This window comes from Peromyscus eremicus, chromosome 23, assembly GCF_949786415.1.
Source record: "Peromyscus eremicus chromosome 23, PerEre_H2_v1, whole genome shotgun sequence".
Classification (NCBI taxonomy): Eukaryota; Metazoa; Chordata; class Mammalia; order Rodentia; family Cricetidae; genus Peromyscus; species Peromyscus eremicus.
This window is the reverse complement of record NC_081438.1, coordinates 17,438,862-17,461,493: the sequence shown is the minus strand read 5'-3', so window position 1 is coordinate 17,461,493 and position 22,632 is coordinate 17,438,862. Positions and strand designations below refer to the sequence as shown.

Sequence of the window (22,632 nt, the reverse complement as noted above, 5' to 3'; positions counted from 1 at the left end):
AATTCCACCAGAGGCTGGGAAAAGCCCCTCCCCCACACCACCATCCGGCTGTGTCCTGATGCCACCCTCCCGGGTGACCGTCTCGCAAGATGCCTGGGGAGCTCAGATCAAGTGTACAGTCTCTCCCAGAAACCAGCTGTGGGGACTCCCTCCTAAGAAAACATCTGGGCAAATGCATGGAGAAAGGAGGTCACACCAGCCCCATTACTGTGGATCAAAAGCATTACAGACAGGGAAAAGCAGAGTCCAGCAATATGATTCAAAACAGGGGACAAATGGCAGATGGCAAGCATTCAGGATGGGAGCCATACCCTACCTGATTGCTGGAGGAAGGTGTTCCAGTTAAAGTTGGCATTTGGTATCGTTGCAATTCCTGGTGGAAGGAATATGAAAAAAAAAAAAAAAAAAGTGAGGTTTTGGTTCTTAGGAATCCATTCAACTTCCTGGGCACTACGACGGAGTTTCATGGGCCCCTCAGCAAAGAGACTGGGTGCATATGTGAATGCCAGGGATGCCTCATCCTGCTGGACCACCATCCCACTGGGCGGTACAGACTTGAGCTCTTTGAAGAGACTCAGGAAAGTCTTCTTAAACATCCGCACTTGAACTCTGCCACACTGGGTAAAGGCTCAGCTTCACCTCCAATTCCTCAAATCGCTATTCACTCTGTCATTTCCTCAGATGGATTTAAGTTAAACTTTTTGTTGTTGTTAAAAACAAAAACAAAAACAAAACACAAACATTTCAGCCAAGAGTGATGGCTCATGCCTGTAACCAACACCTAGGAAGCTGGAGGCAGGAGGAATGCATCAAATTCCAGTGGAAGCCTGGTGTACAGAAAAGGGCTCTGAAATAAGGGAGGCAGAGAGAGGAAGGTTGAAAGAGAGAACCAAGTTAGGTGGTGATAGTGCACGCCTTTAATTCTAGCTCTGGGGAGGCAGAGGCAGGTGGATCTCTGAGTTCGAGGCCAGCCTGGCTTACAGAGTGAGTTCCAGGACAGCCAGGGCTACAATGAGAAACCTTGTCTTGAGAAAAAGAAAAAAGAGAGAAAAAAAGAAGAGAGGAGAACCGAGTCCTGAAAGTTGTCCTCTAATTTTCACGTGTGTGCAGTGATGTGTACATGAACATAGATGATTGAAATAAACGCAATAAATTGTATATGTATTGCATATGCATTTTTTTGTTTGTTTTTGTTTTTGTTTTTCGAGACAGGGTTTCTCTGTGTAGTTTTGCGCCTTTCCTGAAACTCACTTGGTAGCCCAGGCTGGCCTCGAACTCACAGAGATCCGCCTGGCTCTGCCTCCCGAGTGCTGGGATTAAAGGTGTGCGCCACCACCGCCCGGCTGCATATGCATTTTAATAAATTACACACATACATATACATATATATATATATATATATATATATATATATATATATGTATATGTATGTATACTTAAAAATTCTTACCTTGACTCTGGACAAAGATCTTCCCAGCAGCATGTGGCTTTTGAAAGGGAAAGAAAAGGGGGGAAGGTTAGTTTGATGATCCAACCATTCTCTGCTTTTTAGAGATCAAGATAATTAAATACCCCTTTGGAACCATCTCAAAGTCACCCACAAGGGCTTGTTAGGGGTACAGAGTTAATTCCACTCCTAATGGGTTTTGTGTCTAAGAAAAACAAAGAAACTCCACTTAATGCATCCTCAAGGGGGCTGTCAGCAGGAGAGTCTCTGAGGCACAGGAGTGCAGCGGCGGCTGCCGAGGCCAAGGAGGGTGAGGAAGTGGCATTCGGCCAAATGTTGTCCCTAACTGGAAAGGGGGTATTCCTCATCTCTCAGGACCAAGGAGGAGGAGGAGGAGGAGGAGGAGGAGGAGAAGGAGGAGGAGGAGGAGGAGGAGGAGGAAAAGGAGAGAGGACTGGGAGAGAAAAGGAAAGGGGAAGAGGGAGGAGGTGGGGAGAGAACCAAAGAGCACAGTGGTGGCCAGTGAGAAGAACAGGGTGACTTCAAGACCTAGCAGTGCCCTCGGTGTTTCCGGAATCCAGGCAGAGGCAGGGTCCCTCTTCTGCTCCCTCCCTCCTTCTCTCCCCCTTCCTTCTCTTCTTCCCCCTTTGTGCCAAGATGCCAACTTCTCATTCTTTGTGGTGTTCCCTGGTGAAAGGGCACGAAGCCACTAGAGGGCAAAGAGTCCATGTCTTCAGGTCCTGGGGGCTAATAATCGTTAAATGACACATTTGAACACCGAGGTGGGAGCTGGAGAGGGAAAGAAAATCCTCTGTCCCGTGGCAAAGGGGACTCAAAGATGCCAATGGTTGTGGTCAAAAATATTTCCCTGGAGGAGAGCTGTGGGGACCAACACCGTGTAACTTTTTATCTTGTAACCGAAATATTCTGATGAAGGCAGGAAGGGACACCTGAAGCCGGAGATCACCATTCCTGTCGTGTGTGTACATACTACACACACACATACAGGCACACACATGCATATATGTCAGGGGGCACAGCGCCACTGGTAACAAAGCAAGGCCCTGGCACTGTAAGGGGTACATATACTGGTCCTCAAACTAATTTACCAGTTTGGAGAACATGCGGTAGTGATACAGACCAGCCAGGCAGACATTCCGTGGAAAGATGGGGAGCCAGCCACAGGTCTGAGGAAGAACAGCTTCCGTTCTAGAACACTGAGGTTCACTCCAATTTAACCCTTTGAGCCACTGGCCCACCAAAGCTTTCGCTGTCCCACTCAAGACACTGTACAGAGAATATGGGTATCCCTGAGGGGATCTCTTGAAATCCCAAGCCTTTAAAGAGGAAGTATTCAAAAAAAAAAAATGACTTCTCAGCTTGGCACAGTGGTGTCCTGTCTGTAATTTCATCACTTTGGATACTAAAAACAGGAGGGTCACCTCGAGTTTGAGGCCAGCCTGGGCTATAGCAAGACCCTGTCTCAAAGCAAAACAAAACACAATGAAAATCTCCTACTTAGAGAAGATAATAGAGACTTTTCACAAAACAAAAATAAAATAAAATGAGGAGTGGAGACAGGCAAGTTACCCTGTGGCACCCTAGCCGTCACTAGCACATAAATGTGAAAATAATAACAAACTCAAAGGTGTGCTAGGTGAACCCACAGTACAAGTCTTGGGGACTTGGTGCTTCAGAGCAGGGACTTTCTCAAGACTGACCTTCCTGCCCACAACCTCCATGCCTGACTTGTCTCCATAGACCTGTGCCATGCCCTGGATCCCAGGCTTTTGCCAGGATCCCAGGCCTCTCATCTTCAGGCTCAGAGCCTCTCCATATGGGATTCCATATGGAGGACCATATTTCTATCTCAGGCTGTTTATTTGTTTAAGATGGGACCTCCTGCCGTGCAGTGGTAGTGCACTCCTTTAATTCCAGCACTCAGGAGGTAGAGCCAGGTGGATCTCTGTGAGTTCGAGGCCAGCCTGGGCTACAGAGTGAGTTCCAGGAAAGGTGCAAAGCTACACAGAGAAACCCTGTCTCAAAAAACAAAAAAAAAAAAAAAAAAAAAAAAAAAAAAGATGGGACCTCCTGTAGCCCAGACTGCTTGCATGGCAGAGGAGCACCAAGGTTTTGTGGGGCTGGGGATGGAACTCAGGGTTGAGCACGTGCTACGGGGCATGCTACCTACCGAACTACATCCAAGCCCGGTTATAAACACCTCCCGTGTCTCACTCGGGTATGTTTTCGTGGTGAAACCCCGCCTTGTTTTAACAGTGTTATTTTCTCTCCTTGCTTGGTAAGAGATTTTATATGACAAAGAGTAGAAGGGTAAATGACCTCCCTGAGAAGTGCCAATCTATGTGTGATCTGCACTGATACAACGTGTGAACATTGTGTGTATGGGTGGCGATTTCCTCTTAGCAATTCGTTACTGTTCTTCTAAAAAAGCTACAATCAGGAGTCATTTTTGTAATTTCAAAACGAACGTGGAGCCCTGGATTCTGCATCCGCTACAAGAAGATTTAATGTGGTTTCCACGTGCAGAAAGTATAATATCAGAAGATTAGCCTTTTTACTGTATTAACCAAAGAACAGAAGGTCTTTTTTTGTAGCTGAGGTCTGGTCTTTCTTTTCCTTTGTCTTTTCCCTTATCTTGTGATGCCTACAGTCGGAGATCAAGTGCTATACCACTGAGCCATGCCCTCCACCCCTCATCAAGTACTGTGACAGCACCAAGCTAAGCCCCAGGCTCTCCTTGGTGGATTCTAGGCAGGTGCACTACAGCTGAGCCCACCCCCGAACCTTGTCATCCCCTCCCTGCCCCCTTTTCTGTTTTATTCTATAAAAAATGGGTCTCTTACAGAGACACGCCTATTTGAGAGCATGTGCCTCAAAAGGATGCTGGCTTTTCATATCAAATAATTAGTCATATTAAGTAATAAGTTCTCCCGGGTATTAAAATGGAATCTTAATATTCTCTCCCTTCCTCTTAAAATATCACATAAAGCCTTTTAGATTTTTCATTAGATCCCAGAGAGATGAGTGAACAGACACATTCACAAGTCTCTAGGTACGGCCATTTCTTCCCGCCACAGAGTTCACTTGGCAGCTTAATTAATTTTGGGTAGAAAGGGGGAACCGAAAGGGTCATCTTGACTTTTTACACTTGTATTAGAACGTGTATTTCTCATGAGAATCCTAGCAAGATTGTGCTGGGATTAGCCTGTCACTACACCCAACTTAATTACCTCTCTAGAAATAAAGGTGGAGAAAATGCAGGTTTAAGGTTTGAACTGGATTCTCTGCTTAAAACCACATTTAAATACATTATCTATGTGTACATACATATTATTATCTCCTTTTTTAAAGTGTGTGAGGGAGGGATGGGCAGACGGAGGGAGGGAGGGAGGGAGGAGAGAGAGAGAGAGAGAGAGAGAGAGAGAGAGAGAGAGAGAGAGAGAGAGAGAGAGAGAGAGAGAGACTGACTGTGCATGCAGTGCCCAAAGACGCCAGAAGAGGGCATCAGATCTCCTGGGACTGGAGGTAGATGGTTGTAAGCTGCCACATGGGTATTGAACCCCGAACCTCTGCAAGAGCAACTAGCGCTCTTAACCACTGAGCCATCTCCGCAGCCCCCATATTCTCTCTTTTAAAGCCACAGAGTGTTAGGCACGGTGGTACGGCAGTGGCTTCAAAACCTATCCCAGCACTCGGGAGGCAGAGGCAGGCCCTTCTCTTTGAGTTCAAGGTCAGCCTGTTCTACATAGTAAGCTCCAAGCTAACCAGGGCTACATGGTGAGACACTACTTCAGAAAAAAAAAGGGGGGGGGGGGAAGAGGAGGAAGAAAAGAAACCACAAGAGCACTAGAAGCAGGTCCTGTAATCTTTCTAATCTAGGATTACTGATATTTGATCACACTTTGGTAATAATTAGGCAAGATTAACAAGGCTACAGCCTGAGTCAAGCCTGCCTCCAAAACAGAGAACATAAAATTAAAAACCAAAGCTGGCTTTTCCTCCGGGAAGATTAAGACTGCGCTGCTCAAAACACATTATCACCGTTCACAGTCCATGAATCAAAGTCTCCCCTCCAAAATCAAAAAGAATTCTATAAATACAGCTGAGTCAGAAACCTTTATATTATTTATACATATTTGTACTTGAAAAAAAATCAAATCAAATAAAGGTATTGGGCTGAACTTTATTGGAAAATCCACCCACCAATCCTGTACAAAAATGTGTATTAAAAACAACTTTGCTTTCAAATTTAATAACTATCCCCCAGCCTTTAAGATATGAAAACAAGTTAGTCTCATCTTTTATTAGGTTTATGCCAGTATCCCCTACATCCTCATCCAGGACAAGGCCATCGAAGCTACCTCACAGTGTTTTTCTTCCTTAGTGCGTCTTTTTTTAATTGATAAGATTTATTTTTAATTATATGTACATGTGAAGAGGTGTGTGTGTGTGTGTGTGTATGTGTGTGTGTGTGTGTGCAGGTGCCCATGGAGGCCAGAAGAGGGCATCAGATCTCCTAGAGCTGGACTTACAGGCAGTTGTGAGCTGATTGTTGTTGGTGCTGGGATCTGAACTCGGGTCCTCTGAGAGAGCAGCATATGCTCTTCATTGCTAAGCCGTTTTTGCAGTCCTTGTTTTTTTTAATTTAAAAAGACTTGGTTTAGATTTATTTATTTTACTTTATGTGTGTGACTGCTTTGCCTGTAGGGATGTATTTGTGCCACAAGCATGCTTGAGGCCTGCAGTTGTCTTAAGAGGGCATGAGAGCCCCCTGGAACTGGAGTTAAAGATGACTGTGAGCTGCCATGTGGGTGCTGGGAACCAAACCTGGGTTTTCTGGAAGTGGAGTAAGTGCTCTTAACCACTGAGCTGTCTCTCTAGCCGCTAGATGTCTGCTTGCTGGTTTGCTCAGATGCCTACTATTCTTGGAAGAGGACTGTCCAAGCACAGAGCTGGCTGACCCAGGGTAGTGTTTAAATATATTCAGTAGCATATACATATCTGAGGCAGGTGTGGTAGTACACGCTTTTAATCCCAGGACATGATAGCCAGAGGTGTGTGCTCTCTGTGAGTTCTGGGCTAGCCTGGTCTACATAGTGGACCATGGTTATACCCATACATTAGTACACCTCTCAATTCCCACAAAAACATCTTTTTGCTGTAGATGGTAATGAACACAGAGACCCACAACTGGTCACAGTGCAGAGAATGAGAGACTGTGGAATCCTCAGCCCTCAAGAGCACAGCTGTATTGTATTCCCTCTTCCCAAGGCTCAGGCATCATTGCAGAAGAGAGGGTGGGAAGACCTTAAGAGCCAGAGGCAGAGGAGAGGGGGTGACTATAAGAAAACAATGTTTTCTTACATAGCAGGGCAGTCGCCTATATTAACTCACAGCAGTTGAGACAATGTGCGTAAGACCCGTGCAAGCTAAAACCAGACAAGACTGGAGGACTGGAGAGATTGCTCAGTGGTTAAGAGCACTGGCTGCTGTTCCAGAGGACCCAGGTTCAAATCCCAGCATCCACATGGCAGCTCACAACTATCTATAACTCTAGTTCTAGGGAGATCTGAGAGCCTCACACAGACATACATGCAAACCACATAAAATAAAAATAAATGGAGGGGGAGGAAGGCACAAAGTCTCATCCTTAGCTGATGACTCTTGGGAGAGAAAGAGTCCATTTTCTTTTTGCATGTGGCCCCTGGTAGGTTGACCACACTTCACAGTAGTTCCCACATGAAAGTATATGTAGAGGCCAACTGGACTGAGCGGGTTTAAAAAACCAAAGAGAACACAAAGTTGTGTGGGTAGGAGAAAGAGTTGGGGGTATGAACATGCGCAATAACACTGTATGGGGCTGGAGGGATGGCTCACTGGCTAAGAACACAGACAGTTCTTTTTTTTTTTTTTAAGATGTATTTATTTATTTTATGTATATGAGTGTTCTATTGACTTTTTACCACCAGGGGACATCAGATCCCACCATAGATGGCTGTGAGCCACCATGTGGTTGCTGGGAATTGAACTCAGGACCTCTGGAAGAGCAATTCATGCTCTTAATCACTGAGCCATCTCTCCAGCACATCAGACAGTAAGTTCTTGCAAAGGACCTGGGTTTGATTCCGAGCACCAACATGATGGCTTACAGCTATCTGTAATTCTGGCTCCAGGAGGCTCAGGCACCAGACAAGCATGTAGTACACAGATATATATGCAGGAAAAAAAAAATACACAAGTTTTAATTTTAAAAAGTTTTTTCATACATTGTATAAAATTATCAAAGAATTAAAGAATTAAAGAAAAAATATAAGCATCACTAAACTTTTTAGAGTAGCCACAGTGGAGAAAGGCAGCTCACAACTGTGCCATACCGCCACAGCCTAATAGACTTCTTCCCCGTCCCCAGGCCCCTCTAAAAAGACATCGAAGAACACATACCCACTGCGCCTGTGCTGTGCCCTTCATCGCCTCTGTGAAAGCCACGGCAAACCTAGTCAATGGACAGAGATAACAGTCAATTAGGCTGGAATTCAATTAACACAACTCTGAAGCAACGCTTCCTAACGGCCCATGAGAGACGGACAGGACAAGGTTCCATCCACCGTCATTACTCCCGGTCACTGCCCATTAGGCCCCATCTCCACCCACACCAGAAAAAGTTGTGTGAGGGAAATAAACTCAGCGAAGCTCAAAACCCCTTATTTCTCTTGTTCCTTTCAACTAATGCTAGAAAAAAAGTGAGATTTAAAAAATCAAAGGCTGGAGCTGGGGAGATGGCTCAGTAGTTAACATTTACCACTCTTCTAGAAGACCTGGATTTGATCCCCAGCAACCATGTGCATGCAGCATCTCACAGACACCTGTATCTAGCACCAGGGGACCTGACACCCTCTTTGACACCCTGCATGCACACTAACATACATACATTTATTTATTTATTTATTTATTTATTTATTTATTTATTTTTTGGTTTTTTGAGACAAGGTTTCTCTGTGTAGCTTTGCGCCTTTCCTGGAACTCGATTTGGAGACCAGGCTGGCCTCGAACTCACAGAGATCTGCCTGCCTCTGCCTCCCGAGTGCTGGGATTAAAGGCGTGCACCACCACCGCCTGGCACATTTACATTTTTTTTTAAAAAATCAGATGTCAGAAAACAAAACTCAGTAGGTGACATAGTTAATATGCTATGAGCACTCCAGGACAAGGGTCACGTGACACAGGAACTTGACCAGGGAATGCTGTGTGTGCTATAGTGCCTATATCTACCCAGGATGCCTGCATGATAATGGGAATACCTACATCTTAAATCCATGGCGTGCACACACATACATTCAGGTTTATATATACAAATACATTAAAAACAAAAAAAAAAGAAGAAAAAGTCAGTAAGTCCGAAGGGGCTCCAGCGCTAAGAAAATGGGGAACCCCTATTTAAGACTGTTTGCCAGGCCAGCAAAGATGGCTGAGCAGGAAGGGGCTTGCTGCCAAGCCTCATCACCAGAGTTTGATCACCTGGAATTTACATGGTGGAAGGAAAAAAACCAGTTCCCACAAGTTTCTCCCTGACCCCCACATGAGAGCTGTAGCACGTTCTCTCTCTCTCTCTCTCTCACACACACACACACACACACACACACACACACACTAAATAAATAAATAAATAAATAAATAAGTAAATAAATAAATAAATAAATGTATTTAAAGAGATTGCCTTTGCCATGAAAAGAACATTAACAGATACCTTTTAACAGAATGGTATAGAACATTTCTTGCATAGGAATTGTATAAAGATGTTCCTTTTTTTTTAGTTTCTTTTTTTTTTTAACCAAACCAGATGAGACAAACCCACAACTGAATTATCATGACATCAGACAGACAGTAGCTTTAAGGATTAGCCATGCATGTAATTCTATGACAGACACACAGAAAGATTTTAAGAATGATTTCAGAGTTGGGATATCTCTAAGTGTCCTGGTCACTCTTAATCACCATCCTGATAGGATATAGAATCATCTAAGAGATAGGTCTCTGGACATATCTATAAGAGAGTGTAATCAAAGGTGGAGCTTTCTATCCCATATGCCTGATTATACCAGGCAGTCACTTCCCAAATTACCATACACAGGTTTATATTAATTATAAATGCTTGGCCGTTAGCTCAGGCTTATTACTAACTAGCTCATACAACTTAACTCATTTCTATTAACCCATGTACTGTGCCAAGGCTCATAGCCTTTACCTCTATCCCATTTTGTATATGTGGCTTATTCTCTGTCTGGCTCATGACTCCGTCCTTCTCCCTGTATCTCCATCTGGTTTTCCTGCCCAGCCTTATTCTGCCTGGCTATATATAGGCCAAATCAGCTTTTATTATCAACCAATGAGAGCAACACCCATGCACAGCATACAGAAGGACCCTCCCACAGCAAAGGAGTATCTAGATTAGGAACATGGAGTTGGGGAAACCCACCCTAACTGTGGGCAGCACCCTGCTAAGGGGCTGGGGCCATGGGCTGAAGAAAAGGGAGTGAGCTGGGCATCAGCATCCATTGTTCTCTGCTTCCTGACTTGGGGACACTACATGACCAGCTGCCTCACATTCCTGCCACCATGCCTTCTGCACCAGGATGGACTGAGTGGTACCTTCAGACTATAAACCCTTCTTTATTTATTATTATTATTATTATTATTATTATTATTATTATTATTATTGAGATGGGGGTTTCTCAGTATAGACCTGGGCTGGCCTTGAACTTAGAAATAGATCCTCCTGCCTCTGCCTCTAGGGTGCTGAAATAAAAGATGTGTACTGCCGTCACACCTAGGTCCTTCCTTAAGTTGCCTTTGTCAAGGATTTTGTCACAGCAGTGACAAAAGTAACTGACAGAAACTGTCCTGAATAGTTTCATGTCAACCTGACACAAGCTAGAGTCGTCAGAGAGGAGGGAGCCTCAGTTGAGACAATGCGTCCATGAGATCCAGCAAGCCTGTGGGGCATTTTCTTAATTAGTGATGAATGTGAGAGGGAACAGCTCATTGTGGGTGGTGTCATGCCTGGGCTGGTGGTCCTGGGTTCTGTAAGAAAGCAGGCTGAGCAAGCCATGAGGAGCAAGCCAGTAAGCAGCACCCCTCCATGGCCTCTGCATCGGCCCCTGCCCTGCTTAAGTTCCTGTCCTGACTTCCTTTGATGATGAACAGCAATATGGAAGTGTAAGCCAAATAATCCTTTTTTCCCCCCCAACTTGCTTCTTGGTCATGGTGTTTCATCACAGCAATAGAAACCCTGTGACTGGGACAGAATGCATGTCACTGAGTAGCAACCATTCCAGATAAAGAACGTGGAGCTGAGACTCGTATTCCACACTGACCCATATCCAGAGTACAATGGTAAAAACTGGATTGGCAATGAGGAGAAGAATGGGAGATTGCCGGGCGGTGGTGGCGCACGCCTTTAATCCCAGCACTCGGGAGGCAGAGCCAGGCGGATCTCTGTGAGTTCGAGGCCAGCCTAGGCTACCAAGTGAGTTCCAGGAAAGGCGCAAAGCTACACAGAGAAACCCTGTCTCAAAAAACAAACAAACAAACAAACAAAAAAAAAAAAAAAAAAAGAATGGGAGATCAAAAGGGAACGCAAGGCCAGGCACTGACTCAAAACACATCCAAGAACTTCGTACAACACAATGGCAGCAGAGAATGGGTTAAATACACCAAAAAGGTTCCTACCTTTCTACGCAGGATCTATCTGAAAAGACGTGATAATGATAACAGACTGGGGCTGCCTGGAGAGGTGGCTCAGAGGCTAAGAGCACTGGCTGCTCTTTCAGAGGACCTGAGTTCGATTCCCGGCACCCACATGGTGGTTTACAACCATCTCTATAACTCCAGTTCCAGATGATCTGACACCCTCTTCTGGCCTTTGAGAACACTGCACACACATGGTGCACAGACACACATGCAGGAAAACACCCAAACACATGAAATACAAGTAAAGGAAAAGCATTTTTAAATAAACAATAACAAGTGATTAGTATTATTTTTCAAAAATATACCCAGAAGCAACATGATACCGATTTTCAGATACATTTCATTTAATTTTGATATTTATAATATAATTACCAAGCACTTACTATGTCATAATTCTTAGAAGCTATAAATCTAATCCAAAATTAAAATTGAATACTGTATTGCAATGGGATGAAAGTTTAAAATACTGAAAAAGTTCACGCAACCCCTATAGGAAAAAATACGCCAATTTAAAAAGTGTTTGATCAAAAATGAAATGCTCATTATAAAGCCAGACAAGGCCAATATCTCGGTTACAGAAACATGAGCTGTGTGGTGTCAGGCAAGAAATCCATGAATTGTGCTTCTCTCTTGCCCACTGGCCTCAATCAATACCCCCCCAAATAAAAAAAAAATCAATATTTGTTTTAATAACAATGCAATAAATAACCCTAAAGATAATACTGCAAAGATGGATTTGTTCAATAGTGTTTCTAGTAAACAGAATTACTTTTCTTCTATAGGACTGTGCAGCCTGAACCATGTAAATAGAAAGGTAATATGTTTTTAGAATGTGCAAGAAGTAATAAGGAATATTCACTAATAGGTCACCTTTTTTTTAAAGATGTGTGCGTGTGGGTGTGTAGGTATGTGGGTGTGTGGGTGGGGGGCGGTGTTTGTACTGTGTGAGTGCAGTGCTTATAGAGACCAGAAGAGGGTGCTTATAGCCTGGAGCTTGAGTTATACTCCAGCTATATCAGGAACCACCTGATGTGGGTACATGGAAGAAAATTCAGGTCCTCTGCAAAAGCAGCTATTGCTTTTGTTATTGTTGTATTTGGTGTGTGTGTGTGTGTGTGTGTGTGTGTGTGTGTGTGTGTGTGTGTGTGTGTTCCAGACAGGGTTTCTCTGTGTGTTTTGTTTTTGAAGATGTATTTATTTTGATTTTCTGCGTATGAGTGTTTTTCCCGTGTGTATGCATGTGTGCCACATTCACATATGGCTCATGCAGGTCAGAAGGTACTGGCCACAGCTAGTACCTGGGGCAGGGGCTCCCACACTATCCCCACAGAACTCATGAATGTGTCATCTTGGAGAAGCACCACCTGCAGGCAACAGAGCCATGCTCTTGGAGGCTCTCTGGTCCTGGATGACTGGGACTAATGTGTAAATGGAGGACTAAGCAAGGGTACAGAATCCCCGCTGGCAACTGTGCTCTGAAATGGTTTGCAGAACTCACAAGACAACATAGACAGGAGCCATACTGAATAATGAATACCCATACTAAAGAATGGTTACAAGGATGACCCTTGGGTTGGGAAACCTAGCACAAACCTGCTTTGTTCTTTTAAATCATCTACTCAGCCCTATACTGTGGCACATTCCTGTAGTCCCAGAGCATGGTAGGTGAAGGCAAGAGCAGAGTTCAAGGTCATCCTCAGCTACCCATAATAGTCAAGGCTAGCCTAGGCTACAAAAGACTCTTTCAGCATACACACACACACACACACACACACACACACACACACACAAACAAAAGCACATGCTAGCTGTCTTCCTACTACACAGAACCTTCTAGAATGTTCACGTGATATTACCATTAGGCCAGGTATGACTTACTTGGTTTACAATGAGAAATGGTAGCAATTAAAACTATAGTGAAGGACAGTTTTGTTTTGTGGGCTTGTTGTTGTCTTGAGATAGGGAACTTGCTTATGTAGACCAGGCTAGCCTTAACTCTCAGATGTCCACCCGCCTCTCTCTCCCAAGTTCTGGAATTAAAGGCATGAGCCACCACGCCTGGCAAGGGTCTTACGTTGACGGTGTGAATTTGCCTTCCCTGGTAGGATGAAAGCCCTCCCAAAGCAGAGTACCCCTGGCCTTACCTGGCTTCCTCCAGAACTTTCCCCATGACTTCATTTTTTTCTTTATGATTGGCATCTTCATTTAAATCCGTTCCACCAAAGATGACCCCGAAAGGAATGCCATGACCTGCAAAATGATGACAAGTGGGACAGACTGGACATCAGCATCAGGAGGCGTCCCTTGACAACTGGCCCGCAGCCAGGAAGCAAAAAAAGCAGGAGTTCCCATGACACAGGAGTGTGTGGCTTGTTTATTTGTCTGTTTTGAAAGAGAGCTCCATAGCCCAGGCTGGCCTGGAACTCTCAGTGTTCCTGCCCCAGCATTCCCAGGGCTAGAATTACAGGTGTGCACTACCACTCCCAGATTTGGGGGGCGGGGGGTGGGGGGGAATGCATTTGCCACAGTGCTAGGGTGGAGGTCAGAGGACAACTTCATGGAGTCAGTCCTCTCTGCCTTTATGTGTGTCCTGTGAGTTGAACTTAAGTGGCCTGGCTTGTAGAGCAATTGCCTTTACCTGGAGAATCATTTCACTGGCCCAGTGCTGTTTTGGGGGCAGGTTGGCCTTGAGCTTATATCCCTGAAGATAACCCAGAACTCTTTTTTTTTTTTTTTAAATAATTTATCTATTTTTATTTTATGTGCATTGGTGTTTTGCCTGCATATATGTCTGTGTGAGGGTTTCAGATCCCCTGGAACTGGAGTTACAGACAGTTGTGAGCCACCATGTGGGTGCTGGGAATTGAACCTGGGTACTCTGGAAGAGCAGTCAGTGCTCTTAAACCGCTGAGCCGTCTCTCCAGCCGCCCCCCACCCCCACCCAGAACTCTTGATCCTCAGGCTTCCACCTAGGATGGGCCAGAGGGCTGGGATTTCCCACAAGCACTGCCACACCCAGTTTATGTCCCTCTAGAGATTGAAAACAAGGCTTTGCGCATGCTCGACAAACACTCTGCCAGCTGAGCTCCAGCTCCCGCCCCTAGGTGTGGTGTGTTTTGGTGTCAGTTTCATCCCCTTCCGCTCTCCAGAGGGATAGCAGATATCGCTATTAGAAACCTGCACTGAGGGCCAGCGAGATGGTTGAGCAGACAAAGGCAAATGCCACCGTGCCTGACACTCTGAGTGCCATCTCTGGGACCCACATGGTGGAAGGGGATAATGGACTCCTTTTAAGTTGTTCTCTAACTTTCACAAGTATCTCTCTCCAGTGCTCCCACCATCACCATGACCACGCCCACCACCATGGCCACGCCCGCTGCCGCCGCGACCACGCCCACCAGCACCAACACCACTCCATACGTACAAATAAATATATGTACAAAGAAAAAAATCATGCCAAGTCCCACCCATGGTCCCCCGGAACTAGTTTTCAGATTAATTTGCTTTCAATTATATTCACGAAGAGTTTCGTTCACCACCATCTGTCATAGCCAAGCTCACCAATCCTGGGAAGAAATCAAAGAGCTCAGAGAAAACTGGTGACAGGTGAGGGCCTTGTTTATCGTCCTCCGGCTGGCAGCTTGAGAAGCCTTGAGGAAGGGGCAGCACTAGATAGCACACTGGTACCTGGAAGTCACCAGGCATAGCCCCTCCCTCAAGATCACCAGCTTCTAAAGCCAGCCATTGAAACTGTAGAACTCTGAATAGGATCTGAGTGGCATCCCTGGCCCTGAATGCCAACACAACATTCTGAACTGAACTTCCCACGTAGACCTGGCTGGTCCAGAACTCAGAGATCTGCCTGCCTGCTTCTGTTTCTGGATTGCCCCATCACGTTCAGCCTGAAAGTATCTTTGAATTCAGTTCATGACATGTGGGGCATGGTGGCACATCACCTGGCTTTAATCCCAGCACTCTGTCTGAGTCCCAGGCCAGACTAGTCTACATAGCCACTGAGTTCCAGGTGTCAGCCAAGGCGATATGGTGAGACCCTGTCTCAAAAACAAAAACAGTTCATCACGCACTGTGAATGAGACAAAATATGGAAATAAGATGTCATCATTCAGGGCTGGAAAGATGGGTCAGTGGTTAAGAGTATCAGCCATTCTTCTAGAGGACCCAGGATTCCTAGCACCTATTTGCAATTTAGCAGTCTGTAGCTCCAATTCCAGGTGCACTGATGACCTCTGCTGGCATCCATCCACAGGCCCAGTATGCACATGGTGCATAGACATACAGACCAAACACCCACACATAAAAATAATAATGGGGCTGGAGATGGTTCAGCGGCAAACAGCACTGCTGTTCTTGCAGAGGAGCCGGGTTTGATTCCTAGCACCCCCATGACAGCTCACAGCTGTCTGTAACTCCAGTTCTAGGAGATCTAAAACCTTCTTGTAGATTCTGTGGGCACCTGGGATACATGCGGTGCACATCTGTGCATGAATGCATACATACATACATGTGAAATTTTTTTTTTTCAAGACAGGGTTCTCTGTGTAGTTTTGGTGCCTGTCCTGAATCTCCCTCTGTAGACTAGGCTGGCCTTGAACTCACAGAGATGAACTTGACTCAGCCTCCCAAGTTTAAAGGTGTGTGCCACCACCACCTGGCTCACGTGAAAAATCATTAATTAAAAAAAGTAATAAACATCTTTATAAAAAATATGTCTTCACTCCCGATTGCTGTGAGAGACCTGGCAAAGATGAAGGATGTTTTTATCTTATTTCAGATAAAAACAGAAAAATGAAGCTAGATGAACTGGCTCATACTTGTGAGCCAAGGCAGGAAGATTGTCAGGAGCTCAACCCCAGCCTGGGCTACATAGCGAGTTCTTGGCTAGCCTGGGCTGTAAAATGTAAGACTTTGTCTCAAAAGCCTGAGTGTATTGGTGCTTCCTGTAACCCCAGCATTTGGGAAGAAGAGGAAAGAGGAGCAGCAGGTTAAGGTCAACCTTACCTACATTGTGAGTTCAAGGCCAGCCTGGGCTACAGGACACCCTATCTCAAAAACCTAAAACAACGATAAAAATGACAGACAACTGTGGGCCAGTGAGATGGCTCATCGAGTAAAGGTGCTTGCCACCAAGGCTGATGACCTGAGTTCGATTCTTGGGACTAGCATGGTAGGAGAGAACACACAATTGTCCCCTGACCCCCACATGCGTGCTGTGGCACACACACACACACACACCCTATGAAATAGATCAATATAATTTAAAACTTAAAGACAACCAAACTATAAGTTGTACATAATTTCGATTTTAAAAACAACACAAACTAACGAGCAATTATATGGGGCCAGGCATTTGAATTGGATCCATATGAGTCATGGGGTGTTATCATAGACCGGTTAATCTTGTTCTTGGCCACCTGACCCTATCTGCTTCCATATTAGGTTCCAGCCTAAGGCATATTCATAAGACTTCATTAAAGCTCTGCAGCCGACATAGAATTAACTTGCAAGTTGTCTGTTTTATAGGCTAGTTAAAGCATATGAAGAGTTCCCAGAATGCACCCTGCGCAGTATCCCAGCTATGGTCTCTCTTAGATAAGGACAACTATAAAGTTCTGTCATTAAACACTTGAAAAATTGATTGATTTGTACACAGGGAAAAAAAAATCTTTTACACTCATCCCCAGGAGGGAGGAATAAACCCCTTGAGTTAGTTCAGAGTTCCTCCCAATTCAGAAGCAAACAGAACTGTGACATCTTCATGTTTATTTGAAGCAGAGGTCAAGAGTGGTGGAATTAGGCACATAAATTAAAAGAACAAAAACAAGCTAGGTGGTGGTGGCACATGTCTTTAATCACAGCACTTAGAGGCTGGTAGCTAGATCTCTGTGAGTTCAAGGCCAGTGTGGCCTACAGAATGAGTTCCAGGACAGCTAGAGCTACCCAGAGAAACCCTGTCTCAAAAAACAGAACAAAATAAAACAAAAACAAAAAATCAAAACAACAACAACAAAAAAAAAAACAGCAAGTGGACCAGAGTGAGGTGCAGCAGGACCCGCCAGTCTCAGCTGAACTTCGATGGCAATTTTGTCAGTGCTGATCAAAACAAAAAACCTGCATAGCCCTTTGGCCTCCAGGCTAACCTCGGGGCTGGTAGCACAGACACTCACCCTGCCATCAAGAACATATAATCCTCCTGGTGTGGCGGCGCATGCCTTTAATCCCGGCACTTGAGAGGCAGAAGCAGGAGGATCTCGATGAGCCATCTCACTGGCCCACAGTTGGTCTACATAGTGAATTTCAGAGCAGCCAAGGCTACCTAGTGAGACCCTGTCTCCAAACAACGACAACAGAAAGGTATGATCAAAGACGGGGCGGCATGCCATAGGGCCTAAAGTTAAGGTTGTGCGCACAGAGGAGCCCTACAGTGTGATGCAGGTGGAGCCTGTCTAATCCAAAACTCCAAAATGTGGGGTGATCCACTGGAAAGAGACTGGAAAGTCTCTGAGGACTGAAATGAGACTACAAGTGAAAAATTCCACTCCCAGCGTCATAGAGCAGGTCACTGTCACCAGAGGGGCATGTTGAAAATACAGTATGAAATCGTTTCAGGAGCTGAGGATGCCTCTTAGCTGGCTGAGTGCTTGCCACCCTATCTGAGGTCCCGTGTTCATTCCCCAGCACATAACTCGTCATAACACGTGCCTGTAATCCCAGCGCTTGTAAAGTAAAGCCAGAAGGATGAGAAAGTCAAGGCTATCCTCTGCTACATAGTACAAGGGAATGAGGCACATAAATGAACTTTGTATTTTAACCTAGTATTCTCCAAATATCTCACTACCCATGTGAAGATACAGAATTGAAAAAAAAAAAAATCAAAGATGGAAGGCTGGAAAGATAGTTTAAGTGGTTAAAAGCACTTGTCCGTAACCTGATGACTTACATTCAATCTCTGAAATTCACTTAAAAGTAGAGGAGAAGACCAAAGTCATCCTTTGTTCCCCATGTGAGTGTCATGGCATGCTAGCACATCACACACACACACACACACACACACACACACGCACACACGCACACACGCACACAAATTCAAAATTTGCAAATAAAAATTCTTCTGTCGCAGACATTTCAGAAAAGAAATGCCCAGCTTGTACCATAACACCATGAAAAGGGGGAAGGAAGATGAGACTCTACAAACACAAGAGAGCACAGACACAAAATGAAATCTATATTATAACCCCACCATGGGAATAAAATACATTGTGTGTGTGTGTGTGTGTGCGTGCGCGTGCACGCGCACGCACGCGCGCATGCACACCAGCGCCACTTTAAAAGAAGTAACAAGTGTTATTTCACAAAGGGTACATCTCATGGTTGGCAGAATCTGCCACCTAGGAACTGAACACCATAACTGTCATGTGTGGCCTTTGCAGTCCCCTCTCAAAGCCCCTGGGTAGCTGGTGAGGAGGGGTAGGCGGTGCCCTTGATCCTGGCTCCATGATGTTCTCTATTCTGGGAAAACCTCAGACCATATCTGTGTGCTGCTGAACTTCTAATGGAATTGAGAGTCAGCCTTGTTCTATAGACCTCAGGGGGAAAAAAATGTTCTTTGACTATGTGTATGTGATGTGTGTGCTCTTGCACACCTGTTCACAACAGGTTCTCATGCATGTGGAGGTCAGAAGCTCAAGTCTAGTGTCTTATTCATTCAGTCATTCTCCATCTTATATACCAAAGCAGGGTCTCTCTCTTAATCCGTAGCTCTCCCATTCAATTAGTGGAGCTAACCAGCTTGATCCAGGGATCTGATCTCTACCTCTCTTGCACTGGGATTACAGCCAGGCCACCGTGGTCACCTGGCGTTACAGACGTACTGGGGACTTAAATTGTATCACCAGGCTTGCATGGAAAATGTTTTGTATGCTGAGCCATCTCCAGAGACACTCAGAATAAGTCCTTCGGGAACACTGTCCTTACTTCTGGAAACAGTGGGTTCTCGTCAGGCAGGGTCGCAACAATTGGCCAGCAATTATACTCATTGGCAGGCATATGCCAAGTGTCTGTGCAGACACTTCACTGTGATAGTTAAAGGAAGAAAGAAAGATAATTTAAATGTCTGGGTTTGTTTGTTGTTTTTCAAGACAGGGTTTTTCCATGTAGTTTTGGTGCCTTTCCTGGAACTCACTCTGTAAACCAGGCTGGCCTCGAACTCACAGAGATCCACCTGGCTCTGCCTCCTGAGTGCTGGGATTAAAGGCGTGCGCCACCACCGCCCAGCTTAAATGTCTGTTAATTGAAGACTCCAGATGACTTTGGGGAACTGGGCCTGGTGATGTGCACAAGTGACCCCAGCACTCCCATGGTGGAGACAAGAGAGCAGAGTTGAGCTATCCTCGACTACTTAGTGGGTATGAGGCCAGCCTGAGATATGTAAGACTACAAGACAAAAAAAGAAGGCTAAGGAGTTGACTCAGTTGGCAAAGTGCCTGCTGTGCAAGACTGTAGACCTGAATTCAGATACCCAAATCCACGCAACCCACGCATGTTAATGTATGCCTGCAACCCCAGCCTTGGCAGGGAGGCTCGGGTGGGAAGAAGCAGATTCCTGAAAGTGACTGATCAGTCAGCCTAACCAAATTTGGTGACCTTTATGATCAGTTAAGAGTCTCTGTCTTATAAAATAAGACAGAGGGAGGCCGGCGGTGGTTGTGCATGCCTTTAATCCCAGCACTCGGGTGGCAGAGCCAGGCAGATCTCTGAGTTCGAGGCCAGCCAGGTCTACAGAGTGAGATCCAGGACAGGGACCAAAACTACACAGAGAAACCCTGTCTCAAAAAAAAAAAAAAAAAAAAGACAGAGGCCTGGCAGAGGTTAAGGCACCTACCTGCCTTACAACCCGAGTTCAATCCCTGAGACCCTGAGAAGACAGAACCAACTCCCACAAGTTACCATCTGGCCTCTGCATGCACTGGGGCATGTGTGCTGTGCCACTCCCAGCATCCCGAAAGAGAAATATAAATTAATGTAAGAGAATAATAAAATAATGTAGAGAAGCAATTGAGAAAAGATGCCAACCTCGGGCCTACACAGAGACCCCAATATACACCTACCTGCTCATGTGTGCACCACACACACGCATACACACACACACACACACACACACACACACACACACACACACACAAAGAAAAAAGTAAAGGATGGGTGATGTGTACGTGTGCTGTCGTGGGAGGGAGTCCTCAGATCTATCAGGTGTTACGATCACGATGCAGAATATGTATGTGCATGCCCTCAGTTACGCCATGTACAGCCGGAGCTGTGCATGAATATATGTATGAGTGTTAACCATGGCCAAACTCCACCTCCTCATGCTGATGGCTCAACTTAGTAGCTCCCACCTAGATGATGACAGCATGCTATGGAATTCACTGGAAGACTTTAATTTTCATTTTTTGAGTCCTTAAAAAACTTACTTTGTACTTGCCTAAGCTGGCCTCAAAATTGGAATCTTCCTGCCTCTACATCCCGAGTACCAGGACCTATAGGCACCTACCCCTATGCCTGGCATGTTAGGTGATTTCAGAGGCTGAGTCATAGAAGGAAAAGTGGCTTCTAATTTTGTCTCCCTGGAATGTTGTTCTTTTTGTTTTTTTCGAGACAGGGTTTCTCTGTGTGTTTTTGGTGCCTGTCCTGGATCTCAATCTGTTGACCAGGCTGGCCCTGAACTCACAAAGATCCACCTGGCTCTGCCTCCCAAGTGCTGGGATTAAAGGCGTGCACCGCCGCCACCACCACCACCCGGCAAGAATGTTCTTTACAAGAGAAGCTGGGCACTATGTCTAAAGCTACTTAAACTACCAGCAATGGTTCATTTTAACTGTCAACTTGACACAACCTAGAATTACCAGGAAGAGAATCTCAGTAAGGGTTTGTCTGAGTCAGATTGGCCTGTAGGCATGTCTGTGTGGAGATTGTCTTGGTTTAATTAATGTAGGAAGACCCAGCCCACTGTAGGTGGTACCATTCCCTAGGCAGGGAATCCTGAGTGATATAAATATAGAACAGGGGCATTGGTAGGAAATGTGTGTGCATTCATTTCTCTTGACTTTGTATGTGATATGACTGGCTGCTTCAAGTTCCTGCCTTGACTTCTCCCTCAATAATAGACTGTAACCTGGAACTGTAAGCCCCCAAAAGCAAACCCTTTCTCTCTTAAAGTTGCACCTGTCAGGGTGTTTTATCATGGCAACAGGGAGAAGCCCAGGTAGGGAGGAAAGAGGCCTCCTAGCCACAGCTGAGTGAGTGAGCTACCCTAGACACATGCTCTGACCTATGGCAACCACAGCTTTGTGAGAGACCCCATGCTGTGAATATGCACAGGTACCACCACGGTTAGCCTCAGGCTGACACTCAGATATTTCTACGGTGATGATATCATCAATATCTACTTGTTCTGAAGTGGCCAAGTTACCAAATTTAGAAAATTTGCTTAATAGAAAAAAATGGAGACCTTGTATAAGCCTTCAGTTTGTCTTTGGGGAACAGGACACCACATCTAGTATTTTTCAGCATCTCCCCCCTGCCCCCCGTGTGACTTTGGAAGCTTGAAAGGGGTGTACCTTGCAGAAGTCTGCCTCCTCGGTAGAGGTGAAGGGCTAGGGCTGCTTCCAGATTCTCCGCCGCAATGAGCTTAGCAATTTCAGACGGGCTTTCAAAGTCAAAGGCGTCTCTCAGAACGCACATGTGGCCTGCGGCTTCTAGGTGGTCCCTTCATTTAAAAAAAAAAAGAGAGAGAGAGGGAAAAGTTGGAGTTGCCATTATGGTTAAGGCTTTCGAGACGGTCTGTAGGGAAAACACAAACACAGATGGGAGCTAGAGGCGGTGACAGTCACCATCCATTCTGCAGCCTGCGAGACCTCGGACTGTGGCTGGGATGGAGGATGACGTAATCACATCCTTGGGACACAGCGAGCCCCACACCACCTTCAGTGGCATTGGACTACCTCAGAGCTCTGTCTGCACCTCTCCAATTCTGCCGTGTCCTTCGCCCACCGTCCCTTCACTCTAGAGGGTGCCCGAGAGGCATCTTCTAGCTGCTGTCACTCAAATTTCTTTTAGATTCATTGATTTCCTTTGAGGCTTCCGAGGGTTTTGCCTACCTGTGCGTCTGGTGCCTGCGGAGGCCAGAAGGTGTCAGATCCAGCAGACCTAGAGTTCTAGATGATGGTGAGCTGCCATGTGGGTACTACCAAATCCAGGCCCTCTGCAAGAGCCACCAGTGATCGATCTTAACCACGGAGCCATCTCTCCAGCTCCTGTCACTCATTCCTTGGAGAAAGATTTTGAGGGGCAGGCATGATGGCTGCATGGTGTAAAGGCACTCGCTGCCAGGCCTAACAACC

The 22,632-nt window shown here is 45.5% G+C and overlaps 1 protein-coding gene across 1 annotated transcript in view; it reads right to left on the bottom strand.

Annotated features, from left to right (window-relative positions):
• The window catches only part of Glt1d1 (glycosyltransferase 1 domain containing 1), a 72,443-nt gene that overhangs the window by 39,841 nt on the left and 9,970 nt on the right, over window positions 1-22,632 (bottom strand). Inside the window, exons 2-6 of the mRNA XM_059249565.1 lie at window positions 21,850-21,998; window positions 13,360-13,465; window positions 7,910-7,961; window positions 1,451-1,487; window positions 317-373 (exon numbers count right to left, since the gene is read on the bottom strand). Of these exons, the coding sequence (XP_059105548.1) occupies window positions 317-373; window positions 1,451-1,487; window positions 7,910-7,961; window positions 13,360-13,465; window positions 21,850-21,998 (401 nt within the window). The remainder of the gene's footprint in view (window positions 1-316; window positions 374-1,450; window positions 1,488-7,909; window positions 7,962-13,359; window positions 13,466-21,849; window positions 21,999-22,632) is intronic.